At 46.9% G+C, this 25,626-nt stretch overlaps 1 protein-coding gene across 1 annotated transcript in view; it reads left to right on the plus strand.

The window, feature by feature from the left end:
• LOC138582452 (uncharacterized) overlaps positions 1-25,626 on the plus strand; it is a 1,938,885-nt gene that overhangs the window by 1,197,414 nt on the left and 715,845 nt on the right. Inside the window, exon 6 of the mRNA XM_069653763.1 lies at positions 24,680-24,767. Coding sequence (XP_069509864.1) covers positions 24,680-24,767 — 88 coding nt within the window. The remainder of the gene's footprint in view (positions 1-24,679; positions 24,768-25,626) is intronic.

Consider the following 25,626-nt stretch of genomic DNA (forward strand, 5'->3'; position numbering starts at 1 on the left):
TGTTTGCTTTGCTAAGGGGTGTGTGGGGGGGGGCTGCTTTTGAAAGGCCTGATGTTCTATTCATGGGACCATATTAATATCATTATAGCTCAGCAGGCCTAAGCAGTATGGATGGGTCAGTGAGTGCTCTTGTATGCAGCGGTATTGCTCGTGCCAGGCCTAGGCTGACAGAATGTTTACACTCTTGTAGACTTTGGGGGCCTGCCAGCTCACATTAAACACTGTGAAGATCTCCACGAGGGCAACACAAGACGAGGGGAGCAGTTGCTCTCTTCCCACATCCACTCAGTGGCCATGACAGAATCCCCTACACAAGCTCACTATATCAGGAGATAACTGATTACGCTGTGTGTAGTTTTTCTGTTGTGATGAAGTTGCCCCTCTGACTTCATTGGTTTATGGTGGGGTCGCTAAGGGTGCCTGGTGCCGGCACACGCCATGTGATGCAGAGACAGGGCGCTGCATGGGGAGGATCCCTTGACTACCGCCACCATGCCATACATGGGAGAAGGGTCTGGGCAGATCGCCAATTTAGACTCTGTTGGACCTTTAATGGAATCGAGGAGCAGCGGTTCAGCTGATCATGCACACCTGTCTCTCCTTGCACGGGTGCAGGATTCCCATAAGAACCTACGGATCAAAAAAGAGGGACTTGAACTAGGAAGGTAAACTCAAGAGGAGTCATCCACCCATCACACATGTCCTCCACCCTCATACAGCTAAGAGATAAGCTAAGGGCATAGGCCTGCAACCTTTGGCTCTCCAAATGTTTTGGACTACAGCTACCAACAGCATTAGCACTGGCATAGTCAATGGTGAAGGATTATGGGAGCCATAGCCCAAAACATCTGGAGCGCCATTGGTTGTAGACCCCTGGCTAAGGGAGTCCATCCTAGAAGACAGGATCAGGTTATGACAGCCAAAGAGACTGCCGATGGGGAGGGACGAGCCAGTCCCAAGTCCCACATAAGATCCAAAAGAAATCCTCAGGTGGGGCCAACCAGCCAATGGCCATGCCTGCTGCTTGAAAAAAAGAACCTGTGTTCCCTTATCCGAGAGAGGGGAATGTGACCATTTATAACTTCAGTCCCGCCCCTTTCAGGGAAACCAAGATCTGGCTGCCATTTCTGTGAGACATCCAGTCTCCAAAGGTACAACATTTCCTTCTCTTGGCTGATGGGGGATCAGATTATTTGAGAGGGGACCACTGCTGAGGACCTATTTCTTGTAAATGTAAGGTTTGTAGCCTAAGCCCAGAGACGGATGGACGTGGTTAATGCAGGGCCTGGCTTCCTGAGCATCAATTCCAGGTAGGGTAATCAGGATTATGGTGGTCCTCAAAGCCAATCTTCATGTTTTTCTCCTGAGAAAACCCATCATTTCCCTGAGTCCCGTTGTTGGGGTTCTATGGATTGCGGTAGGACTACCATTTGGCCAAAGTGACTTTATTTACCAATGCATCCTCATTCAGTCCTTTTTTTTCCCGTGTGGCTTCTACATTTTAAACAAAACAACATTATAACATTTTCTCTGCAATTCAACTCCTTTACCAACTTATTTTTGATATCTCAATGCAAGGCCTACATTCGTTTTTTGCTTCTCCTGTGGCAGGCAGTGCTTTTAGTCTCAGATTGGACAGGTCTCCATTTTAATTAAAGGTCCTGGATTCTTCCACATAAGAAAGGAAATCCTTTTCATGCCTTCTCAAATAACATTGGACAAATACTTTTAATGCCGCTCGCCGGCTAACATCGCCCATTTTCTTACACGTGTCTTTTGTTTAGATGGTGTGCGCAGGCTACAGCTCACGTTTGTTTTTAAACTGCCACTTATTGTTCTTTGTATTCTTTTCTTTCACGTAGACTTCCATACAGAGTAAATGATAAATAGGCGTCTGACAAAGGCTCTCACCTGCGATTTGAGCATGAGGCTTCTGTCCATTGTGGTTCCAAGGATGGACTGAGGATGGGCCCACCTCTTCGAGTCAAGGGATTGAGGTGGTGTTTGAAGTAGCCCACTGCGAAGCATGAGTTCTGCTAGAGTCACTAGCGGTCTTACCTGAGGTTTACCTGGCAGGACCTGAGGAGAACCTTACATTGTATTAAAATATACGGATGCAAAATTAAAGGTTAAAGTTGTGGCGAGCAAGCCAAAATGAGGGGAGCAGCCTGCAACCAGCGATCAGATGGAAAGTGAGGGGGCAGCCAGCTGTTGATAAAATTGACCCATCGTTTTATATTCTGTGGAGAGGTGATGAGCTGCCACAGAGAAAGAGGTAGGTTGGGGACGAGTGAGAGTGGGTTCCCAGCATGAGCATATAAAATGGGGGGACAGGGTAAACAAATCCCCCCCAAAATTTTAAACAGGGGAGCAATAATGCCATTTATCCCCCCACAATCAGAAGCAAAGTGAGGGAAAGCAGGGGTTTTATTTTTCCAAATTCCAAGTGAAGTGATGGAGCAGCAGGGCAGCGTCAAGTAAAATCAGGGCTGGACGGTATGAGCGAATCTCCAGGCTGCCTGGTGCACATCACATGCTTCTTTTCTGCCTGGGCTCACGCGTGCCTGCCCGGGGAACTAACCGCACGTGCCCTCTTTCTGCTGTGCTGTGCTGATCCCCGTACTTGCATCACATCACATGATGCGCAGTGCACTGGCAGCAGCGAAGCCCTGGCGGTGTGCAGTGTCGAGTATGACTGCTGCTTTCGACAAGGCGAGCAGGCAGCGACATGTGCTCAGGACGGCACTCAAACAGCAGCAAAATTCTCTCTGGTCAGTGGTTGTTAGGCTAAGTTTGTATGCAGTACCCTCTGGGAACACTACACACAACTAGGACTACAGGTGTAAGCAAACCAACATTTGGTATAAGTGTGAACTACACAGTTTTGGTAGTGTGTTGAGCAGCCAGACTTATCTCAAGAGGGGAATGTGAGCAGTAATGATGTTACACAGAGGTCCACAATCACAGGTGTTCAACTAAACTCTTACACTAAAGGTTTCTTTGATAAATACTTATTACTTTATGTATATGTCAGTTATAAAACATTCATTAGAAGGAGGTAATTATATAATAACACACAAATATACTTCACTACTATTTCAGAATACTTTTCAAGAGGAGTAAAAGGCAAAGTTTATTAGACCATGAAAGGTTACAATTATTCTTAGACAGTGCAGATACTTTGAGTTCACCAGAAGAGTCAATTCAATTCAATAGGCTAGGCTAAAGTCAATGGGCTAAAGTCTTGGATATGATAAAGCCATTCTGATAGTTAAACGGAAAAGTCTCTGCACACATTCTTGGAAGTAGTTTGTAAAAAGGAGAATCATATTTTGGATCACAAGCTGATTAGGCCTGCTAGTTGCAAAAGTTTCAAGCACTTTCACTGTGAGATGGTAAATTCTCTCAGTCTTGTTTTACAGTACCTTACAATGAAGAAAAAGATGCATCTGATGACTTCTGTTCCTGGCAGTTCTTGCAGATCTTGCTGTTCCTGGGCCTCAATCGTGGGGACGACAAGAGGGAGTACGTCGGGCGACTCCTGCACTGCACTGGGACTGGTCAAAAAGCTCACAACTGGCAAACTTCAATTTCAGTGGCTGTTTTGCGTTTCAGCTACCGCACCGGTAACAACGCTGGTCCTGGCTGTCAAGGTGGACTGTCCTTGCTTCAGAGGTCCCACACTCAGCTGATGGGGGTCAGGTTCGGTCGGTCCGACACCGTGGGAGTCAGGAGGATCTTCCAAATGTTTTCAGCCAGCTTACAAATAGCGCACACAATCTGGTGTCCCTCTCCCTGGCTCTACGGTTTCCTGCAGCATTCTGAGGAAATGCAGCCAGCTCTGAGATAGGTGTCCAGGTGGCTTACTTGGGAGTTGATTGGTCCTACCAACTCAAAGGGAGAAGTCGTCCTTTGCAGGGCTTCTCTGTCGATGCGAACTTGCTGATACGGACCTGCAGCAGGGCTTCACCAGGCAAACCAACGGTCCAGGAGTTGCAGCAGCCATCCTCTTCAAGCTCTTCTTCGGTTCCTTTGTCCAGTGGTCAACTCTGCCTTCCAAACCAAGAGACTCGTTTTTTATTCAGTTCTCTCCCATTCATTCCAGCCTAGCTGCCACTCACCCAGCAGGGTGGCTGTCCTTGCCAGACAGTCAGCCAGCCAATCATCACAGAGTGGTTTTGGGTCTCCTAGGAGACTAAGCACAGGGAGTTTCGGGCACATCCCTCACTTCCTGTCTACCCCAGGCACTCTGGAGCCAGAGGCGGTCTTCACTCCTGAAGCCCCACACAGGTGAATGAACAAAGAGACCAAATCTGGTTTGGCGTGCAGAGAAAAACTCTAGAAGGACCTTTCCACAAGGAAATGGCAAAAAAAGAAGACCGGGACCTGTTTTAACAAAGGCTGCTCAGACGCCATCTTGAAAAACATGGCTCCCGCATTTTAACGTTACCGGAGCTACGAATGGTTTGCAGTTTGGAAAAATGATGGTAGTTTGTTGTAAAACCACTTCCACCAGCCGAAAGGGTAACATTTGACCTGTACATGAGTATCTAGACATAGGGGATGCTAAGTAACCCCTCGAGCACTCTATTGGAAGATAGTGTTCTGGATCTAGGAATTTAAAAGACTAGTAAAGTCAATTTCAATTTACTTACTCTGGGAAACAGTTGTTTATCCAAGTGAAGGTAGTTAAACCTTGGGAAAGCTTGAAAGGCTTCCCTGTGTCACTGCACTGAAGGTGCTGTGTGACACAATTGAAAAAGATGATGCCAATGGAGTTGGTTAGACTCCATAACCAAAGAAAACACAGAAGTAACACACATCAAAATACACAAGAGAGTGGGCAAAAGGGTCACACTCTCTCCAGGTAAAAAAATCAAGTGCTCAAAATCCAGCAAAGTTGCTGGGGGTCTCTAAGGTGAAGGGAATTAGCATATTTTTGAAAATTCTCCCTAACAGTGCTTGCTTGAAAAGATTGTTTGATTAGTGAGACGGGAGCTCTTGGTAAAGGTCAGTAGTAATCCCTGTAGGAAAATACATAGATATGCTTGTGTTGCACTACAATGTCCCCCACCCTTGTAGCAAGTGCAATTTGTGTAAAAACAGGCAAGCTCCTTTGTCCAACCAACCTACCTCAATGTATATATAACCTGGACGGAAGAAACCTGATTAAAAGTTTAAGGGCCTCATTACGACCCTGGCGGTACGGGGTTAACGCGCCGTAAAAGGTGCCGGTGCCATTAACCCCGTACTGCCTCATTACGAGGTCCCTCGCGGGTCACGGTAAGCACACCTGGGAAAACCAGGCGTGCTTACCGGGTCCCGCAAGACGAAGAGGGAGCAAACAACGGGCCAACTCGTAATGGCCCGTTGTTTGCTCCCTCTCCCATTTCCATTGAGCCCTATGGGGGCTGAAATGGGAATGGGGAAGGACCGGGTCCGGGTCCTTGGAGGGAGGAATTATCGGGCCTTCCGAACTTGGAATGGCCCGGTAATTCCTCATTCTGTGGACCCGGAACGCGATTACGGCGGCAGCCATGCCGCCAATAGCGGCATGGCTACCGCCGAGGTCGTAATGAAGCCCTAAGTCTTTAGCCTTCTGACTCCTGTGTTTCACTGCTCAGTGAGCTACTCTGCCTGCCTCAGCGTCGGACTGAAGGGAACAGACCAGATTCCCTGGGCCATGAAAGCAGCCCGCTGGATGCCGAACAACCAACATCAACAGATTGTATAATCCTATGTGTTACCTACAGCTATCTACAGTTAGGCACCCCATTAGCTCGCCAAAGTCCTGACTGCCTACCACCGAGCAGATGCCCAACGATGGCTTTCCAAAACCTGCTGGTTTGCCATCCTCCTTTTCGTGGTACAGCTCTTGACCACCATGCCTCCCCCACTGGACGCTGTACCGCTGCATCTGTGCCGTGATCTCCACCGACTGCATCGAGTGCTGAAAGCATATGATCCTCAGACGTGGCGCACTACTGCTCTTTTCGCTGATACTCCCTTTTGTCCTTCAGGGTTCAATACATTTAGTACAATTAAACTGGGAAATAATAACACCTGATTGCACAGCATTTCGAAATTGTAAGGATCCAGCCTCAAGCACTACATAAGGACCCAGACTATTCTTATCTTCTACCCCTTTTATTCACTTGCTGATAACATTTTTGGTGCTTTAAAGCGTCTTCCTGGCAGCTTTGAGCTCTACACAAAATACCCACATGATGTCAAATAAACATGTTTGCAGGGTGGTAGACATGGTGCACACAAAGTGTGTGCAGGGGTGGATCTGATGGAGTGCACTGTCTGTGCAGAGGTATGGGGATGATGCACACATATATAGTGCAAAGTGGGATCTGTGATCCACACAATGGTGTGTACAAAGGGGTAGGGAGGGTGCACACATGGTTTGTATGGTGCTTGTTTAGTTTATGGTGGGGAATGATGGACACAATGTGAGCAGGGTGGCATAGTTGGTGCACACAAGGCATCTGAATAGATATAGAGGTATGTCTGATGCATAATGTCTGTATTGAATGGTAGGTCATGTCCAGGTACATTCTCGCAGGTATTGTTTATATTTGGTGTCTGCATAAATGTAGGTATATGGCCAGTAAAATAGCTCAGCGGGTTGCACGTTTGCTGCTGAAATCTGTTTGGGATCTGCAGGTCGCAGGTTGGAATCCCTGCAAGGCCAACTCAGTCTTTCATCCTTCCGAGATGGATAGATGAGTGCCAATTTCGGTTGGGTGATAGTAAATGCATGTAAATGATCTATGTGCAGCGCTTTGGTAAAAGTGCTATATAAATAAAAACATACAATTTTTGTATTGTGAGCAGAGCAGGGATGGGACCTTTGAGTTGTGCACCGTGGTAGGTATGAGGCACACATGGCGAGTGTACAAATATCAATATGGTGCACTTTGTGTGTGCAGAGTAGTAGTTAGTTAAACGCAAGAGTGAAAAAAGGACACATGGAATCAAGACCCAAAGAAAGGAGAAAGAGTGAAAAAAGACACATGGGAGGTAAAATGTTAATAGTCAAAAAGTGAGTGTGAAGGAGAGTAAGAGAAGAAAGGCAAGGAATGGATGTAAAGGAAGAAGATCTGAAGAGAAAATACTAGACGAAAGCGGGAGAAAGGAAATAAATGAGTGAAAAGGAAAGAGGAAAAAGAGAAGTTAACAGAAGGGAAAGGAAAACGAATAAAGGGAGAAAGTAAAAAGGGGCTGAAGGATAGAGAAAGAAATTAACCAAAGAAAAAAGAATAAAGGGGCATGAAAAGAAAAAGTAAGAAAATAAAAATGGGGGGGGGCGAAGGAAAAAGAGAAACAAATTCCACTATTATGTTTAATACAGTGCTCATTATGAGATCTGTCCCGCTTCTCAGTGCTATATGTTAATAGGTGGGTTATTGCTCAATTATCCGTGCCTTGGGTTGGTTTGAATATGGGTTGGCTTGTGTCTGTAGCAAATTCCCCAAGGTGTAAAATTCAACAAATTAAGCAGTAAATAACGTCATAAACATTCATAAGTAAGCATAACAATAACGGTCACTTGACTAACTATCGAGCAGCAAAGAAGAGGAGGTGGTGATGACTTGTGCACGTAATGTGGGTCCTTAATGGACTTTGTTTAAATGTTCTTTGCTGCTAGTAGTTTCTTCAAAGCATTGAATGCATAACAGGAGCCCTCCGTGTTGGCCATAGAATGCAGGCAAAAACTCTGTTCTCTTTGGATTACATGTATCATATTAATACCATTACAGCTTATGTGTTTCCTGCTTCTTGTGGGGAATATGTGCTCTCGCGGAATAATGGTGAACGGTTTGATGGAGACTCTGCTGCCAGCACGAAGAAGAGGCTCTCGTTACAGTGACGCAGCTACTTCCCCTCACGACTTGCCCACCTCACAGAATTCTAATCTAGCATTGGCTCCTACGCGTTTGTTGTTGATTTCCTGCACAAGAGTACTGTATGATTATGCAATATTCATGCATAGAACTTGCCATTAACGGTGCACAAGCATATTTCTGTTTAGACAGTTTCTCCGAGTCCCCGTCCCTGTTGCCATAGAAATGATCTTCCTCTGATGTTGCTGTAGATCAACAAGCTCTGCAGGGCCTCTCTTGCTAATGTGACTAATGTTGGCACCTGATGTAAATAACACAACGTTAAATGTAGTCGGGCTCGTGCTCAATGTGCCTGGTACCCAGCTCTGTCTACAGCAGAATTGTACATCACAGCCTAGCTGGCTTGACGGAATCCTGCATTAAAGTACAAAGTAAGGGCTATAAAGCGATTTATACCATTGGGATGTTGTCAAGCCAGGTAAACAATGTTTTGGAAGTGTACTTTATTGCCAACTGTGGTCTGTGATTAGGCTGCTACAATCCTCCCATCATGGGCTGTTAATGCCATTCCAATATGGCAGAATCAGAAAGAAAGGTCCAAAACAAAACAAGTTGGGGAACGAGCTCAGAACCTTTGATGGAGGGTTGAGTAAAGGGCCCTTGGAACGCTGAATGTGTGCTTTCGTTTCTGCCTGTATTTTTACTTCAGCAGGGCATATATAGTTATCTTTTCAAAAATCCCTCAGTCACAACTGGGTCCAGAAATTCTTTCAACTGGTCCATAGGAATTTCCAACAGCAGATAATGCTCTGATTCGTTATTTTTAATCTTCATTACAGCTCCTCTCTTCCTCGTCACACGCGTGAAGAGAATCTGCATTTCTCCAGTCGTTCCTCAGCATCCCATTAATATCCATACCTTCCCATGATCATCCTGTACTGCTATGGCCCGCCCCCTTTCCACCATGCTTTTGGGAATTCCCACTCGTGGGACGTAACTAGAGCATTTTGGCGTAAAGCAAACATTCACTCAGATTTGATTTGTCGCCCCAACCTCACTCACCTGGCCAGTCCTTTTGTCTGTGTCCGACGGGACGCAGATTGGTTGCTGCGCGGTTGGGACTCCTTTTTTGATTTTTCTTCCCTATTCTTATTTTTCAAATGCAGTTTGCTACACCTTCCTCTCGCTCATGGCGGCACTATGGGTTTCCTTGCCTATGCCTGGTAAAGCCAATGTTGCTGTGTACGTGTGCTGCTAGAGGCAGGTTCCTACCACAGATCCACATTCACTCTGACTGGAGTGCTTGGGCCTGGGACATCAGTGGGACCACTGTTGGTGCTGCAATGACTTGTTGGTCTGCGGGCTCACACACTGTCTTCAACGCTGGGAGATCTTTTCCTGTATGCTGCTGCATCATCTTTAAGAATTCCTTGAGATTAAAAAGTGGCAAAAGTGAGTGATCTTGCTTCCTTTATGGCACCCCGACCTGGAGACCCCTTCCCCAGTGGTCTCTGCATCAGGGAGGGGTCCTTAGAGATCCTTTGCCTACTAGAGGCTAAGACCAGGTGAAAGTCTAAAGTTCCCTGTCCCAGAGTTAAGTCTGAGTGGACACCTGAGGTTCCTCCTTTGGTCTAAGTCCATGTCACTGGGCTCCTCCAAGGGAGCAGCAGCAGACAAGCTAGTTCAAGGTTTTCTTGCTTGGGTGAGTAGTATCAGTCTGTGCGCTCTACCCCTGGTTTCGTTTATTAGCTATTCCTAATACCTGACTTGTCCACATTTGATTGCGGGTCAGTGGCTGCATGGCTCAGTGGAGACAGATATTCACCAGTCGGTCTGGTAGTTACAAAGAATGGGGTTTATTTCTTAATGAGCCTTTGCACTTGGGTTTCAGGTGTCCTCACAAGTTTCTGAGATATACAATATGAGGTATTCACTTGTTAGTGTTTGAACGTAGGTGGAACACTTTATTGTGTTATTTTTCATTCATATTATCCACATAAGTTGATTCACTTAGTGCTTGTTCTATTTTGTTTTACAAATATCAGTACACAGTTAATTTCACTTTGTGAATTCCTTTGTGACATCAAGAGTGACTTTTCTGGTGAGTGGTGTGCTATTTCTTTGTTTATTTACAAAAAACATTTGTGCCAACATTTCTGTGCACATGCTACTGTTTCGCCCTTCCTTGGGCATTGTCAAGGCACATTCTTTTTTTAGAGTTGTGTGTCAATCTCGTGTTTACACCTTACATTTGAGTGCATACATTTCAATTAGGTGACACGCGTCAATGTTCAACGATCAAACTTCAGTGGGTCGCAAAATCAGGTAAATCCAATGTTGTCTAGTTGGGGTTCTGTATTCGCTTTAGTTTGTGTCTATCGGTCTCTCATTACAGTATTCTTTATTTGATTGCATATATGCAAGCCCTGTTGGGTGCTCGGTCTCTCAGTCCTTCCTTGGCCCCGTGAGCGGGTCCGTCTGTCCTTCCGGTTCTTTAACAAATGAAAAATAACAAAATAAAGTGTTCAACCTGTGCTCAAACACTAACAAGTGAGTACCTCATAAGTTATTGTATATCTCAGAAACTTGTCGGGATACCCGAAACCCAAGCGCAAAGGCTCATTAGGAAATAAACCCCATTCTTTGAAACTAGTTAAAGGGACTAGGTCCCCTGGATCCTCCAAAGGGGGTGTGGCAGCCGAGGTTCCCCACAAGTCACACAAGAGGGCTAAGTCTACAGGCTCCTCCAAAAGAGTCACAGCTGACAAGTATTTCAGCAATCCAAGGCTCCCCCCAAGGTGCACAAGCATGCCCAATGCTCACACAAGTTAGCTGAAGGTGAGAACAGTCACAAAATGGTGGCACCTATGGTTGAAGCGCCTATAATGCAGGAGGTTCCTGGGCTTTCTGGCAGCTTGCATTCCGGCTCTGACCCCTTTGCTCTGAGAGTGCAGTGGTTAGCACTGATGAGCATGTCCCTATCTCCTTCAGTGGACCTGTCTTCCTCATCTTTGCCTCGTTGATAAGGGATCCATGACTATTGGGCAGTAAAGTGCCCACCTTATGATATGATATGATAGGTTATTTATAACGCACTTAATACCCAGAGGTTTCTAAGCGCGGACCCGAGGATCGAACGCGTCTTGCTTCCAAAGCGAGCACGTTGCCCCTGAGCTATCCTCCCGAGCCTGCCTTGGTTCTGGCCTGCCATTCTTCTTGGTCTAGGCCAACCAAGCTTCCTCTACCACCAGTCAAAGACAGGTTTTTGTCTAAGTTTCAGTTTATCATGAAGTCCCTGATCATGCTGGGTTATGTCCTGGATATCATTCACGAAATGTTGGCTCATTCAGCACGGCACCTCCAGTGGTTCCTCCGGCCTCCTCGGTTGCCATGCCTGTGACACGCACCGGTCCATCGATTCTGGTGGGGATGCCTACACCACAGGGCCTGCCACCTGTGACACCAGTCCTTCAACTGCTGCCGCCCTTCGGCAGGGGCTTTTCATGGGAAGATCATGGGGTTGCTCGAATTAATGACCATGCCCACACCGGAGAGTCCTTTGGTTGAGACTTGGTCCTGGCAGGTTTGCTGTCGACAAGCGCTAGTGATGAATTGAGCCTGCTTCTGCAAAAAGATGTCATGACAGGGGCCCTGCCGATATGGCTCAAGCCTCATTTGGGCCCAGTGATCAACAGGTGGATAAACATGACGTACAGTTCCTTGCCCTCAATGACATGCTTTCCCCATCCGTAGTGCCACTCTGTAATCCAGACTCTCTGTGGGCTCCAACGCAACCTCGGGTCTTAGGAAAGATGAGAAACTCTTAGACTGTTTGTTTATCCATGTCTAATGGTGATCCTGTGGAGGGTGAGACAAAGGTGATAGATGATAACACTGCCTTTTTGTTCATACAAGCGGGAACTAGTTCTGCTTCGGCAGGTAGTGATATCAAGTTCTAGAAGAGGTGCTTGATAGGAAACTACGTCCTATCCTGGCTGGTATGCACTCAGTCAAAAAATAATTTAATACCTCATTTGCAATCATGGATGACATTATATTAGAGGGCTAAAAAAAATATCTATTGGAGTTAAAAATGGCCATCCCTGAAGCAGGCCTCACTGTAACTATCCAACACACGTGTCAAAGTTCACTAAGATACTAGAGGGTGCAGGAAGTGAAGCAAATATCAATATTATCCCAGAGCCCACTAGTGTTAAAGTTGATTTATGCCCACGTAAAGGGGAGGAGATCCATTTTAAGCAAAAGTTACCCCGAAACTCAATCTTAACCTTTTTGCCGAGGAAAACCAGACAGTGATTGATCTCCCACCTGCTGCAGTACCATTGGTTGGGGTAAATACTAACATCCATGTGCTGGCTAGTGGGCCAGTAGAGACCGCCATCTCATTAATCAATAAAACAAGTCATTGGATTAATACTCATTTAGCTGGTCCCAGAATCAATCTGTGCTGCATCCTGATGGCAAGAAGAGTATTCTGGGTTGGTAAATTAGCAAAAACAGTGGAGGGTCAAGGTGTGATTGTTACGGTACCCTCTCCAGCCATTCTAAATTATTTGGTTTCTGCATTGGAAGTCAAAAGTAAAAAGATAGCTCACCAGTTCCATGAGAGCCATTTCATCCCACTTTCTTTTACCCTCCCCAACAGGGGTTTGGTGAACTTACGACACCACACATGATAGGAGATGAAAGATTGAAGATTCTGAATAGCATCAGGGAATGGGACAAGCAGTGGTCTGTTGTTAGTAATAACAATGATTATATTGTAAAGGGACAGGGAAATTCACAGGAGAGGGGGCGGTTATAACATCTAACTGGTTTGCAGCCCTCTCCACGATTGAAGAACTTGATTGACTGGTGATCCCTCCATTAGAAACGTCGGACGACCAGAAATAGCGTTACAGAAGTGTAGTTCTTGGTAGCGCACTCCATAAACATTTTTAGCTGTAACATAGCGGGCAGGCTCCAAAATGAGGAACCCGGATATATCAGCACATCTGTAACTACACAATGTTATTTTATTGCAGGAAACATAGGCTATGGGGGATATATTGCTGGATGGGTATGTATCATTTTCTGTTTCCGCAAGCAAGAACAAGAGTGGGCGTTGCTATGGGGGCTTAGCAATATTTGTTAGGGCTTCTATGTCCTATGAAACTAGGGTAATATAATAGACACCAAATCAAATTGTAGACCCCCATTAAAGGGACTTGATTATTAATTGTTAATTTTTACAATCGCCGCATATATTAGAATCTAACCAGCTAGGGATACTGAAAGAATTGATGGAAGGCATTATTCTCCTAAACTTAATTACCGGACATTGTTGGTGCTGGTTGGAGATTTTAATACTACATTTGGTAATGGGATTTCCGTGAACCTGTATGATGACACTGAGAATACCTTCTATGGTATTGTATCCCGACAGATGGCAGACAATCGAGTTTGCGCTAAGGGCCTACAGATTCATGAAAGGAGGGCAGTTGGTTCAAGACAAGTGGTCACGTAAGATGGAATGTATAATGCTGTCAGATGTTTCGGGCCATAGTGGACCAGTGGAGTGACAGTTACAGTGGCAGAGAGAGGTTCAGAAGGATTTCCGTGATGACAAGCATATAAGTAGGTGCTCCTCCCAATGTGGGCACCACAGGTAGTAAGTACAATCTTAGGTAGCCCAGGTCTCATCACTGTTCAGCTGTGGAGTTGTATGGATGCCAGTATTCTCATCTTTTGGAAAACTGGATCATTGCAGAATTCGGTTCCAGCAACGTTTCTGCAGGGCACAGGAGTCGAGGATTATGATCAGGACGTCCTGGTATTATAGTCAACGGGCAGAGTTTAGCCTTCAGGTGAGTAATGGAAAGTCTTTGGTTTCAGCAGGCTGGCTCATGTCTGATCTTCAGGGGGAAACCAAGTATCAATCAGAGAATTGTATTTTTATACCAACCTAATCAGCGGGTTTACCATAATTACACTTTGTTGTCCTCTTTTCAGGAAGTTCTTCAGGTGTATATTCAACCTTGAATCTAGAAAATAAACTACCAGTAAAAATAAGCTACCAGTATCTGACTTGCAGCCTGTGACTGTCTATTCCCAGGCGTCACCTATTAAGGCCTGGATCCTGATAGTCTTTGGGTCCAGGGTCTTAGTTGGCTCACTATTCAAGCCTTTCCGGTCAATCTGTCCTCCTCTATAACATGGTTTATTTGGCACAGCCACCGCCTGTTCTGTGTCTTTCTAGTTAGTTGGCCAGGTTGGCATGGCCAATGCAGGTTCTGCCTCTTTGACTCTCCTCTTTCCCCTCCTTTTGCTTTAAAATAACTCTTGGCTGCCCTAACACCTTCAACATCAGGTTTGTGGCTCTTTTATAGGTGTGTTCTAGCAATAATTGCCCCAATGAGTGCTCTGTCTAGTGGGTGATTTTCACATTAATATGTCTGTTTGTGATGGGTTTCACCTCTTCCCCATGTGTCCGATGTTGCGTTTCTCCTAACTTCATTTGTAGTAGAGTTTTTTGTAATAGAAAATGCCTGTTCCCCGACTTCCCCTGTAGGAGGTAACATAAGGCCTATCTGCAAAGTTGGGATCATGCAACCGTGTAATGGTGACCTGCTGAACATGCCTCCTATCTTCATTTATAAGTGAGTTGGTTTCCCTCCCATTAGCGTCCTTGCACTGGCTGTATGAACTTGCTCTGTGTGTTTTCCCCATGTGTCTGAAGATTCTTATTTGGCTCTTGTTTGCACTCCATCCGGGGGCTTGAGACTCTTACAAGCGCTCTTTCTAGTAGCGCTCAGCACTTTGAACCACAAGGGAGCTGAACAAATTGTCAACTAACGCGCTTGGACTGGGGACCACTTTTCATGGGGTTTCTATCCCCGTGGAGAAGTGTTGACTGCTAAACATCTTACTGTACCCTCTCCCCCATGTCCCACAAGGCATATTTTCCTACCCGACCAACTATTGCCCCATCTCCATCACCCTTTTCCTGGGGAAACTGCTTGAGAAGTTGTCCCTCCCCCAACTTAACTCCCACACTGAACTTGTTGGCGGTCTTCATGACCATCAGTCTGGATTTCGAGCAGCCAGAGGCACGGAAACTGCTCCTCTGAACACCCATGAAGAACTGCTTGCATTCCTTGGTTCCAACTCCAGACTGTCCTCATCCTTCTTGATCTCTCTTCTGCTTTTGACACAGTGAACCATTCCATCCTCCTAAAAAGGCTCCATGATACCCTTGGTATCTCGGAGCGGGTACTGGACTGGCTTACCTCCTTCCTAACTGACCGGTCTTCCACAGTCATACTGGGCACCTTCTCTTCCCCATACTTCCTCCTCCTCCTGTGGCGTCCCCCTGGGCTGAATTCTTTCGCCTTGGCTCTCTAACATCTACCTTACTCTGCTGGCAAGCCTCATTTCCTCCTTCTCCCCCAACTTCCAGTACTATGCTGACAACGCACAACTGTTCTTCAAACTTCCTACAGACGCCCTTGCACCTTCCTTCATCCCTTCAACTGCCTCTCAGCCATCCAGGCCTGGTATAGCTCTAATGATCTTTGCCTCAATGCCAGCGAAACAGAGATCCTCCCCATTGGGACCCTGGCACCCTAGGTCTTCCCTTAACTCTGGCCTTCTTCCATAGGCTCTCCCCCTGCTCCCTCTTCGGAAGCCAGAAATCTCACTCATCTTCGACTCCTCTCTTTCCTTCCTCCCTAATACTCAGGACATTGCCAAGAAGTCCCACTTTCAGCTTTTCCTTCTGAAAGGAATTCTACTTTTCCTCACCTTCCCCCAGAGACTCAATGTCACCCGTGCTCTGGCTCTCTCTTGGCTTGACTATTGCAACAGCCTCCTCCTTTTTCTACCTTTGTCCACTCTGCGACCCCTCCAGCTAATCCAGAATAGGGCAGCAAGACTTATCCTTGCCCTCAAGCCCACAGACCACATCTCTCCTTTCCTACAAAATTTTCACTGGCTCCTGATCGCAGCATAGATAACATTCAAATCCCTCTGCATCATCGAGAAGGCTGTCTGGGGCCAGGGACCACTCTATCTGCAACTCTTTCTGACCAAATACTCCCCCTCTAGATACATGCATTCTTCTGGCACCAACTCCTTGCGTGTGAAGCGGTTTGCGAAACATCGCTCCTCTTTGCAGCTCCGCTGCGAGCGCATCTACAAGCTGAGGCCCTAACAGCTGATCTCCTTTCTTTCGGATCAGCTGCTACAGAATCGTTGCTTCCCGTGAGCCACGCGGCTCCTAAGATGGCCGCCGCCATCCCCATGACGACCGGAGCGTCCCTGCAGCCCGTGAACATCACTGCCGCAGGCCCGGATCCTGATTTGCTCCCCGACCTGCCTGCCCATCCCCTCCTGCTTTAAATGGAGGTGGAGGGTGCCGTGAAGCGAAGCCGGGAGAAGAAGGCCGCAGAAAAAGGCCAGCGCTCCTCTTTGCAGCTCCGCTGCGAGCGCATCTACAAGCTGAGGCTCTAACAGCTGATCTCCTTTCTTTCGGATCAGCTGCTACAGAATCGTTGCTTCCCGCGAGCCACGTGGCTCCTAAGATGGCCGCTGCCATCCCCAGGACGACCGGAGCGTCCGTGCAGCCCGTGAACATCACCGCCGCAGGCCCGGATCCTGATTTGCTCCCCCAACCTGCCTGCCCCTCCCCTCCTGCTTTAAATGGAGGTGGAGGGTGCCGTGAGGCGAAGCCGGGAGAAGAAGGCTGCAGAAAAAGGCCAGCGCTCCTCTTTGCAGCTCTTCGCTGCTTGCAGCCTGCCGTCTGCCATGGAACTCTGCCTGAACTACAAGGTAAGGAGGCCCGCACTCCTGAGCAGCACAAAACACTTGCCACTAGATTACAGCGTCTATGCGCCGGTACTCTCACAAGCGCCCTACTCACAACACCCATCCCCACGACCGTGCGCAATACACGCCTGCAATCCAGAACTCTGAAATCAGCCCCTAGCCTATCCATTCCAGCGTCAGCAGTCTATAAACCCCATAGACTATGCAACACAGTTGACCTAAACCCACACAGTATGCACGGCTCTGACCACAATGCAACTGCTACAAAGGCTAAGACTCCCGAAAATGTGCCCCCCACAGGTTTGAATGTGGATACTGCAATGTGCAAATCTTCTATCACACCCTTGCTATCCACTGATGCAAATGCTACTCTGCCTATGTCTATGACCTCAGAAAATGTCCCCCCGCAGGTTTGAATGTGAATACTGCAATGTGCAATTCTTCTATCACACCCTTGCTATCCACTGATGCAAATGCTACTCTGCCTATGTATATGACCTCAGAAAATGTGCCCCCCACAGGTTTGAATGTGAATACTGCAATGTGCAATTCTTTATCACACCCTTGCTATCCACTGATGCAAATGCTACTCTGCCTATGTCTATGACACTAGAAAATGTGCCCCCCACAGGCCTGACTGTGCCATCCACTGCCACCAATGTCACCCCTGAACCCCACCTCAAATGTGCCCTCATCAACGCCCGATCCATCAATGCTCATGCCCTAGACATCCACGACCTCATCATCACACTAGATCTAGATCTGCTAATGGTCACTGAGACCTGGCTACACAAAGCCTCAGGCCCCGCTTTGTCCCTCGCTCTCCCACCAGGCTATGTCATAACTAGACAAGATCGCCTGACCACAGGGGGCGGTGTCGCTCTCATAGCCAAAGATTCAATCACCATCAGAAAGGTTGACAAAACCATCAACAACCACAGTGACTACCTTCAATTGAAACTCACTATCTCACACCACTGCACCATCACCTTTCACCTCATCTATCAGCCACCAGGCCCCCTAGGAGACTTCCTGGCCTCCCTCACCCACCTCCTGGCTGACAACCTAAACAAATCATCCAAAGCCATTCTCCTTGGGGACATCAACCTTGGCCTGAATGACGCCAAAGACCCTGCTGCCAAAACACTTGACACAGCCTTAGCCACTCTAGGATTCACCAACACCATCACAGACCCCACGCACGCACTAGGCAGATCACTAGACTGGATCGCCCACAACAATTGCCCCCTCACAGTCACAGGCAATACCCCCACCCCATGGTCCGACCACCACACCATTACCTTCAACATCCCCACCACCAAAACCGCATCCCTTACCACCAGCCCTCACAAGAAGTGCCCGCCAACTCACCAAAGAAAGACTCCTACCCTTCCTACAGGGACCTGCCTTCAGACACCCCTTCTCCGATAACCCAGAAACCCTGGCCAAAAACTACGATACTGCCACCACGGCTGCAATCAATGAGATCGCCCCACTTAAACCACGCAAAACCAAACCCACCAGCCGCACCAATGTGTGTTACACCCAAGACCTCCTCAAACTGCGCACAGACAAATGAGAAGCACTAGCGCAATGGCAAAAATCTCAAGATGTTAAAGACAAACTTATCTTCAAATCCCTCGCAAATGTATATAAGAAAGCCATCATCAAAGCCAAAGCCAAATCATTTGAATATAGAATCGCTGAGGCCAAATCAAACACCAAGGAAATGTTCGCCATATTTAGAGAACTCGAGACCCCTACACCCACCCCCCAAAACTTCACCAAAGATAAAGCATGGTGTGATGGCATCCAAACAGCCATGCGTAACAAGATTAGCTCTCTCCAAGCCAAAATTTTGAACACCAAACTAACGCTGCCAACCCCCCCTATCCCCTCACCTACCCCCCCACTCTCCTCGCCCACAGAGCCCCCCCCACCTTCTCATTTAAAACCATCCAGTAAAAAGACATGATCAACATCATGAAAAACATAAAACCCTCCAACTGCAAAGGGGACCCCTGTCCCGCCTCCATCATCAAAGACTGCGCAGACACCCTGGCTCCCTTCCTAACAGCCTTCGAGGGTCCCCTCGTGCCTCAAGGAGGCATGGGTCCGACCTCTCATAAAAAAAAACACTCTTGACCCCACCTCCCCAATAACTACCGCCCCATCACCACAGTCCCATTCCTCCTCAAGATTCTAGAGAAAGCAGTTTACCTACAGGTCCAGCACTTCCTCGAAGAACACAACCTCCTAGGACTGAGACAATCCGGCTTTCGCCCTAGACACGGGACAGAGACCGCCCTACTCAACATCAAAAACCAAATGGATGACGCAAGAGACCAAGGGAAACCTGTCCTGCTCCTGCTCTTCGATCTCTCTGCTGCTTTTGATCTTGTAGATCACGACATCGTCTGCCATCACCTCACCTCCACAGCCAACTTCTCCCAAGAAGCCACCACATGGATCACTTCCTTCCTCCAAGGCAGGACCATGCAGGTCTTCTCTGACCTAGCCACTGCGTCACCCACCATCATGCTATGTGGTGTGCCCCAAGGCTCCTGCCTCTCCCCCACCCTCTACAACATCTTTACCCGCCTCCTCTTCCTCATCCTTGACGCCATGTTCATCTCTTACAACAACTACCCAACGACACTCAGATCCTTCTCACATTAACAGGCGACTACGACACTGACTGTGCGACTCTCAACAACTTATATAACACAATTCAAATGTGGATGGCTATCAATGGCCTATGTCTTTACTCTGATAAAACTGAGCTCCTACTCGTAGAATCCCCTGACACCCTCAAGAAACTTCACGCCCAGTTTAGCCACTTTACTATTGACTCAATCAAAATTCCAGTACTAGACACGGTAAAAACATTAGGTGTCTATCTAGACTCTAACTTATCCATGACCAGGCAAGTAAATGCAATCGCCTCCTCTGCTGCTTACCATGCTAAACTCCTCAACGCAATCAGACCTTATCTGTCAAAAGACTCATGCACCAACATAGTCAGAGCCATAACTGGCTCGCGGCTAGACTACTGCAATGTTCTTTTCCTAGCGACCTCCAACAAAAACCTCGAGAAGCTGCAAGTAATCCAGAACAGAGCCCTGCGTGCTGCACAAGGCATTGCCAAGAGAGAGCACATCACTGCCGCCAGAAAAGCATCCCACTGGCTCCCCATAAGGGAAAGGGTCATTTTCAAAGCGCTAAGTATCACCCACAAATGCATCCACCTCTCGGCCCCAGTGTACCTATCCCAGAGAGTCCACCCGGGCTCCTCCTTGAGACCCACTAGGACACCATATGCCAATATGCTTTCTGTACCTAGGGTAAAAAGAGCTAGAGCAGGGGGCGCCAGCTTCCCTTACCTTGCTGCCTTACACTGGAACACCCTTCCCACCTCTCTGCGAGCTGAACCTTCACTGACTGCTTTCCGCAAAGCCATGAAAACTTCCTTGTTTATCTAACCAACACCATATGTTCAAGCTCTCATGTATGATGTATTATGATGTATGATACCTCCTATCGCTGAACACAGGATCCTGCCGCACTGTAACCCAAGGCACAACCTGTACTCATTGTAACTAAGTGCATCTACAAGTAACAGCGCCACAATGCCCCTGGGCTGCTTGTGCGCTATATAAATGTAATAAATAAATAAATAAATAAAGAGAGCAGGTGGTCGGTCGCTTTCTTCAGTGGGCTCCCTTCTTTGGACCAGCCTCCCTCTTCATCTTGAGCAGGACCTCCTTAAGTTCCGGAAAAGCCTCAAGACTTTCCTCTTTACCTCTTCCTTCACTCTGTCTCTCCCCTGCTAATCGCACAGTAGCTTGACTGGTGTGCAGGGCCCTTATGAATCCTCGAGGCCCTGACCTCCCACATCTTTCATCCCAGCTGCTGTCTTTCCCCTGCACTTGCCTCGGCTCACCCTCCACCACTGGAGGTTGCACTTACCTTTCTTCATAGCACTTCTCCTGCTGCTCTCCATGAGCACCAAAACACCAATCCCATACCCCTCCCCCCTGCACCTGTACATTCTGAACACTCACAGTAGGTTTGTCTTCTCCTCCCCATTGTCTCTTTTCTTTGTTGTATTTAACTATTTAACATTGTTGTAATTACTTTGTCTATCATCCCCTTTCCCCACCCTATTGCCCTGAGGGCACTTTGAAACAGTATTTGTTTCCTGTATAAGTAGCTAACAAGTGATCAATAAATAAAATAAGAAATGGGATGGCTGGAGCCCAAAATATACTCGGATAACAGCTTCACTGCATCTTAGCCAGAGGACAACAAACAAGTTGGGTGATAATATCAATTACTTATCGCTCAATGGATAAACGATTGACTTCGTCACAGCTGTCAAATTATTTTACTAACCAGCTTTTTAGTCTCTCAGTAAATTGTACTGAGGTTGCTGGCCAATGTACGTTTTGGTCTCAAAAGTGTTTGAAAGATGGCACCCCCTAGAATTTTGTAGAGAGGCAGATGTATATGTCATTAGTCCCCACGCCTTACCTGGTAATATTTGAAAAGCAAAAAGAAAACACTATACCTGACACCAGGTATCATCCCAATACAAACTGATGATATGAGAGACGTTATGCGCTCAGACAACTGTACCGAATGTACCCTCAAACTGATGAAGTAGAAGGAAGTTTGCAGACACCACAGAACTATAAGTAAAGTCTGACAAGTGTAAAGTGACATCATGAAGAGAAGACACAAGGGGGCACTGAAATGATATAGGAATTCGTAAAGAATGAAGATGTGACTGAACTAATAAAGTTAAGTATATGTGAATACGAAGAAATCATATACACTGAGAAGATAAGTGAGAAGAGATGCAGTAAATGTATATACGCAGAAACACAAGGTAGATAAGACATAGAGGGCCTCATCATGAGTTGGCCGGTATCCCGGCTTTAATTGTGCAGGGATCCCGTCCTACGCAATTAGCGTTACCACAGCTCTTTGTGCCAGATCCTGAGTTGTAGTGGCGCTGTTAGTCCCCATGTGTTTTAGAGTCCATAGAACTCTATGGGATTTGTTGGCGCAGCGGTAATAGCGCTGGTGGTAATAGCGCCAAAAATTTACCTTTACCTCCAGCTCCAGGTAAATCTCCAGTTTTCCACCCAAACTCGGGATTGGGTGGAGCGGTAATGCAGCAGTAATAGCATTAGCTCTGCATTTTTGCTGCTCTGCCCAACCCTTGATGGAGCCCATAGATGCTTGCTAACGTTGGAAATATAACGCGAGTAAATCAGCCATGCTGAGAAAATGGACGGCGGTTTCGTATAATAGTAAACGAGAAGCCTAAAGGAGAAAAGCCAAGGATGCAGAGCTGACGAGCGCTGGAATACAAATTCAGGCAAGACCGAACGATAGTTGGCTCAGGATCAAGGATGCCGCAGCAAGCGGCAGCTGCAAGGCTTGAAAGGAGTCGTAGAGGATAATCTATGTATGCAGGACATATTTCTCTTAGATTAGGTAAAGGAGTGAACATTTGTGAGTGTCAAGTATTGTACAATCAAAGATGCAGAAAGCATATGCAAGACGGAGCAACCACGTCTCCAGAGGCCGAAGAGAGTAATAGCACCTACTATAATTGAATCAAATAGCACTACATAAGAGGACAGAATGGACAAAATCATGGTCTCACACATGGTGCAGGACCAGGAGACCAAACCTATTCATAAGGCTCCAAACAAATATAGCAATGTACCTTCACTCCCTTTGAATTTCCGAGGAAGAGAACAGTCAGCAAGGTCAACTACAAAGAAGAAGCCTTGGCTTAGGGCCTAACGGATGAGAGATGGTAGACTAATTAGTCATGTCTGTAGTTGTCTTATGTTCCCTGCACCTGGGTTTTGTTTTGCTTATGTGCTGCTAACAAGCTGAATGGCCAAGGTTGGAAGAGAGTGCCAACCATTCATGAGGGCCTATATGATGGTGGACTATACATTGTTGCAGAAGCCTATCTGCTGCTGTTATTCTGCTATTATCTGTATCATAAGTAGTTAGAGGTAGTTCAAGGCATGCCTACTTGATAAGGGGCTGCCCATGATGTTACTAGCACCAATGCAGACTATAGGTATATATGTTCCCTTAACCAATCCCTCCTCCCGATAGGTGTTTACTGTTTGCCACATAGGATGATGTAATAGCTGACGTACATCGAGGTATAAAGCCTTTTGTGTAATTGAAATGCTATGAGTGTGTGTGAGCTGCGATTTGTTATGCTCGCCAAATTTCCCTACTTTATTGAATTGATAATAAAGTTGTATTTTGCCATATTCTTTGAGTCTGTCTGGGTTTTTGGGCCTGAGATTAGTTATTGTGGTAATCCCATCCAGCACTTGCACTGCTGTAGGTGCTACTGCACCATTTCTATTTCTCTGTAGCCTATGTCAATAAGTGTGTCTGTCCTCATGACAGTGACCTATTTCTGTAAGTGCCTCAGTGGTCTGCCTTATTTTGTTAGGAGTGTGATAGTCGAGGCTCCTTTCAGATTTTGCATGAATATCACCAACAGGTATTGGCCAGCTATCAGTCAATCAGCGTGGATATCGAAGTCTAATACACAATGCATGATAGCTTTCCGTCCTCTACCATTGAAAACATTGGTGAATGCTATCGAGACGCAACATCAATAATTAGATTCTCATGTAGTGCTTTGTCCAAAGTTCTTTCCAGATATTTGGTTCGGATACTTTTTCGAACAGCATGTCAATGGATCATGATTTAATATTGCTTGGACAGCTGAGATGACTTTGCCAGGCTAGAGTCGAATACCATTGAGTTCACAAATTCTACTGCGAGTGGGTTAGCCAGTTATTTGATTCCATTGGCATTATTCACTGTTTAGTGATCTCACTCAATAATCAGACATTGGCGTTGTGTTCTCATCCCCCTTTTCTCTATATTTGAGATCTATCTTACCATACTTTATAAAGGTGCTGGTAAAAACACAAAGGTGGTCGTTTTCCTTGATGCAGTGCATATAAACGGTGCTGAAAGGAACATGCATACAACTTTAATGCTCTCTTTGATGTTTCTGGATTTGCTGGCAGAGAAGGGTCATAGATTGTAATTTCTGAGTTTTCAATCGCATCCGCACCAGCATACACATCCGATAGCACCTCCACTCGCAATTGATTTTGATGCAAGAGGGGATGCGGTGTATACGTATGGAATCTGCTTGCTTTTTGCACATGCACCTGCCAAAAACGGACAGATTCAATATCAATTCATGGAAATGACTTCAACTGTGTACATGCATGGTTGGAGGCATCTACACCTGTCATAATGCTGAGGTGTAATAATGGGCGCAAACCTGGGATTTCCCAAATGTCTGTCCATGCATAATTACCATTTTGCAGTCATTATTGCATGGCCGGGACTCGTATGCTAACCCCCATGTGCGACGTCTTCAAACATTTAAAATGACCACCGAAGAACGTAACACACTGCTCAGGATTTGATGGGACTTCTTTCATATACTTCATTCACGCCCAAACCCCTGTGGTTCCACAATACAAAGGGCTCTATCAGAACCTTGGCAGTATCCCAGCGGCAAATCCGCTGGTATACTGCCTATGCAAATAGCGTTACAGCAACTTGAGCCGGTGCTATTAGTGTCAGATCCCGAGTTGCGGTAAGGCTGTAAGTCCCTATTTTTTCAAGAGTCCACAGGATCTATGGGGCATGCTGGGTGCTGTTACCATGGCGCAATTTACGCTGTGATAATATGGGCGGAATGTGGAGATTTTGACTTCCATCAAACCTCCCACTTCCCGCCCAAACTCAGGATTGGGCGGAGCGATAATGCAGCGGCAATAGCGTTAGCGCTGCATTTCTACCGCTTAGCCCAAAGTCTGTTGCATGGTCTAGGTTAAAGAACAGGATGTTGCTTCTAAAAATGAACTTTTGAGCCCTCGATGAAAAGTAATACACACGTAAATGAATTGCTCTGCTTCCTTTAGGAATTCCAAGGAGAAAGTGATCCAGCTGTCTCTGATTTCAACCAGGAAACGGTACCGCGGTTATGGTGTTGGACAGCACATTGTGAAGGTGCAGTATTTTCTTTTGTTATTTTGTTTTTATTTTGATTTGTTATGTGCCATATGCAGGTACAGTTCTCTTAAGTGTGCAGGTGTTGGGAAAATGATCAGGAGGAAACCAAGTTGTTTTTGAAGGTGGGGGGCAAACGGGAGCTGACCTGCCTACATTTCACGTACAAAAACCCATAGATTGGACCATTAGGGTGCTCAAAGCAACATGGCTACGCCTACGCAGTAATGGAGCTCTGAGCCCAGCCGATGAAGTTACAAGGGCTATTACCCCCTGAAGGGCCGGGCCAGGCCCCGGCGTCTGGAGTAAAACAATTGTGGTGGTGACATGTACTCCTGCGCTGAAGTAGAGGTGCAGAGACCACCTGCGGGAGCTCGGGAGGGACCGACCCCTAGGCCTTTGGCGAAAAAGACCACAGCTTGGGCGATCAGTGTGAAGGCTCCAGTCGGCAGAGGGCTGCCGAGGAGAGAGAGGGGAGAGGCGACCCCCCCACAGTGAGCGGGCCCAAGCTGGTGGAAAAGGCTGAACCAGTGGTGGGTGACCTGGGGGGGTCTGCCACCCTATTTGTAAATGGGCACAGAGCAGCAAGGTGGAGGGGGGATGGCGCTCCCTCGCTGGAACTGCGCTGATACCGTGAGCGGCCTGGAGGCCCCTGTCTTTAAGGTATTGGGAGAGACGTGTGCCGGGGCCAGAGGTGCAGCAGAGACATAGGCGGCCTGGAAAGACATTCTCGTAGCAAGAGAGCAGACAGCCTGCAGCTCCTGGGCCTGCACCATGCCTGTAGAGGATTGAGCTGCTGGGACAGAGCTGCTGGTGGCACATATAAAGGCACGCGGGTTGACAAAGATACTCCCCTTTG

The sequence above is a fragment of the Ambystoma mexicanum genome, chromosome 1p (genome assembly GCF_040938575.1).
Source record: "Ambystoma mexicanum isolate Mex_15411 chromosome 1p, UKY_AmexF1_1, whole genome shotgun sequence".
Taxonomy (NCBI): Eukaryota; Metazoa; Chordata; class Amphibia; order Caudata; family Ambystomatidae; genus Ambystoma; species Ambystoma mexicanum.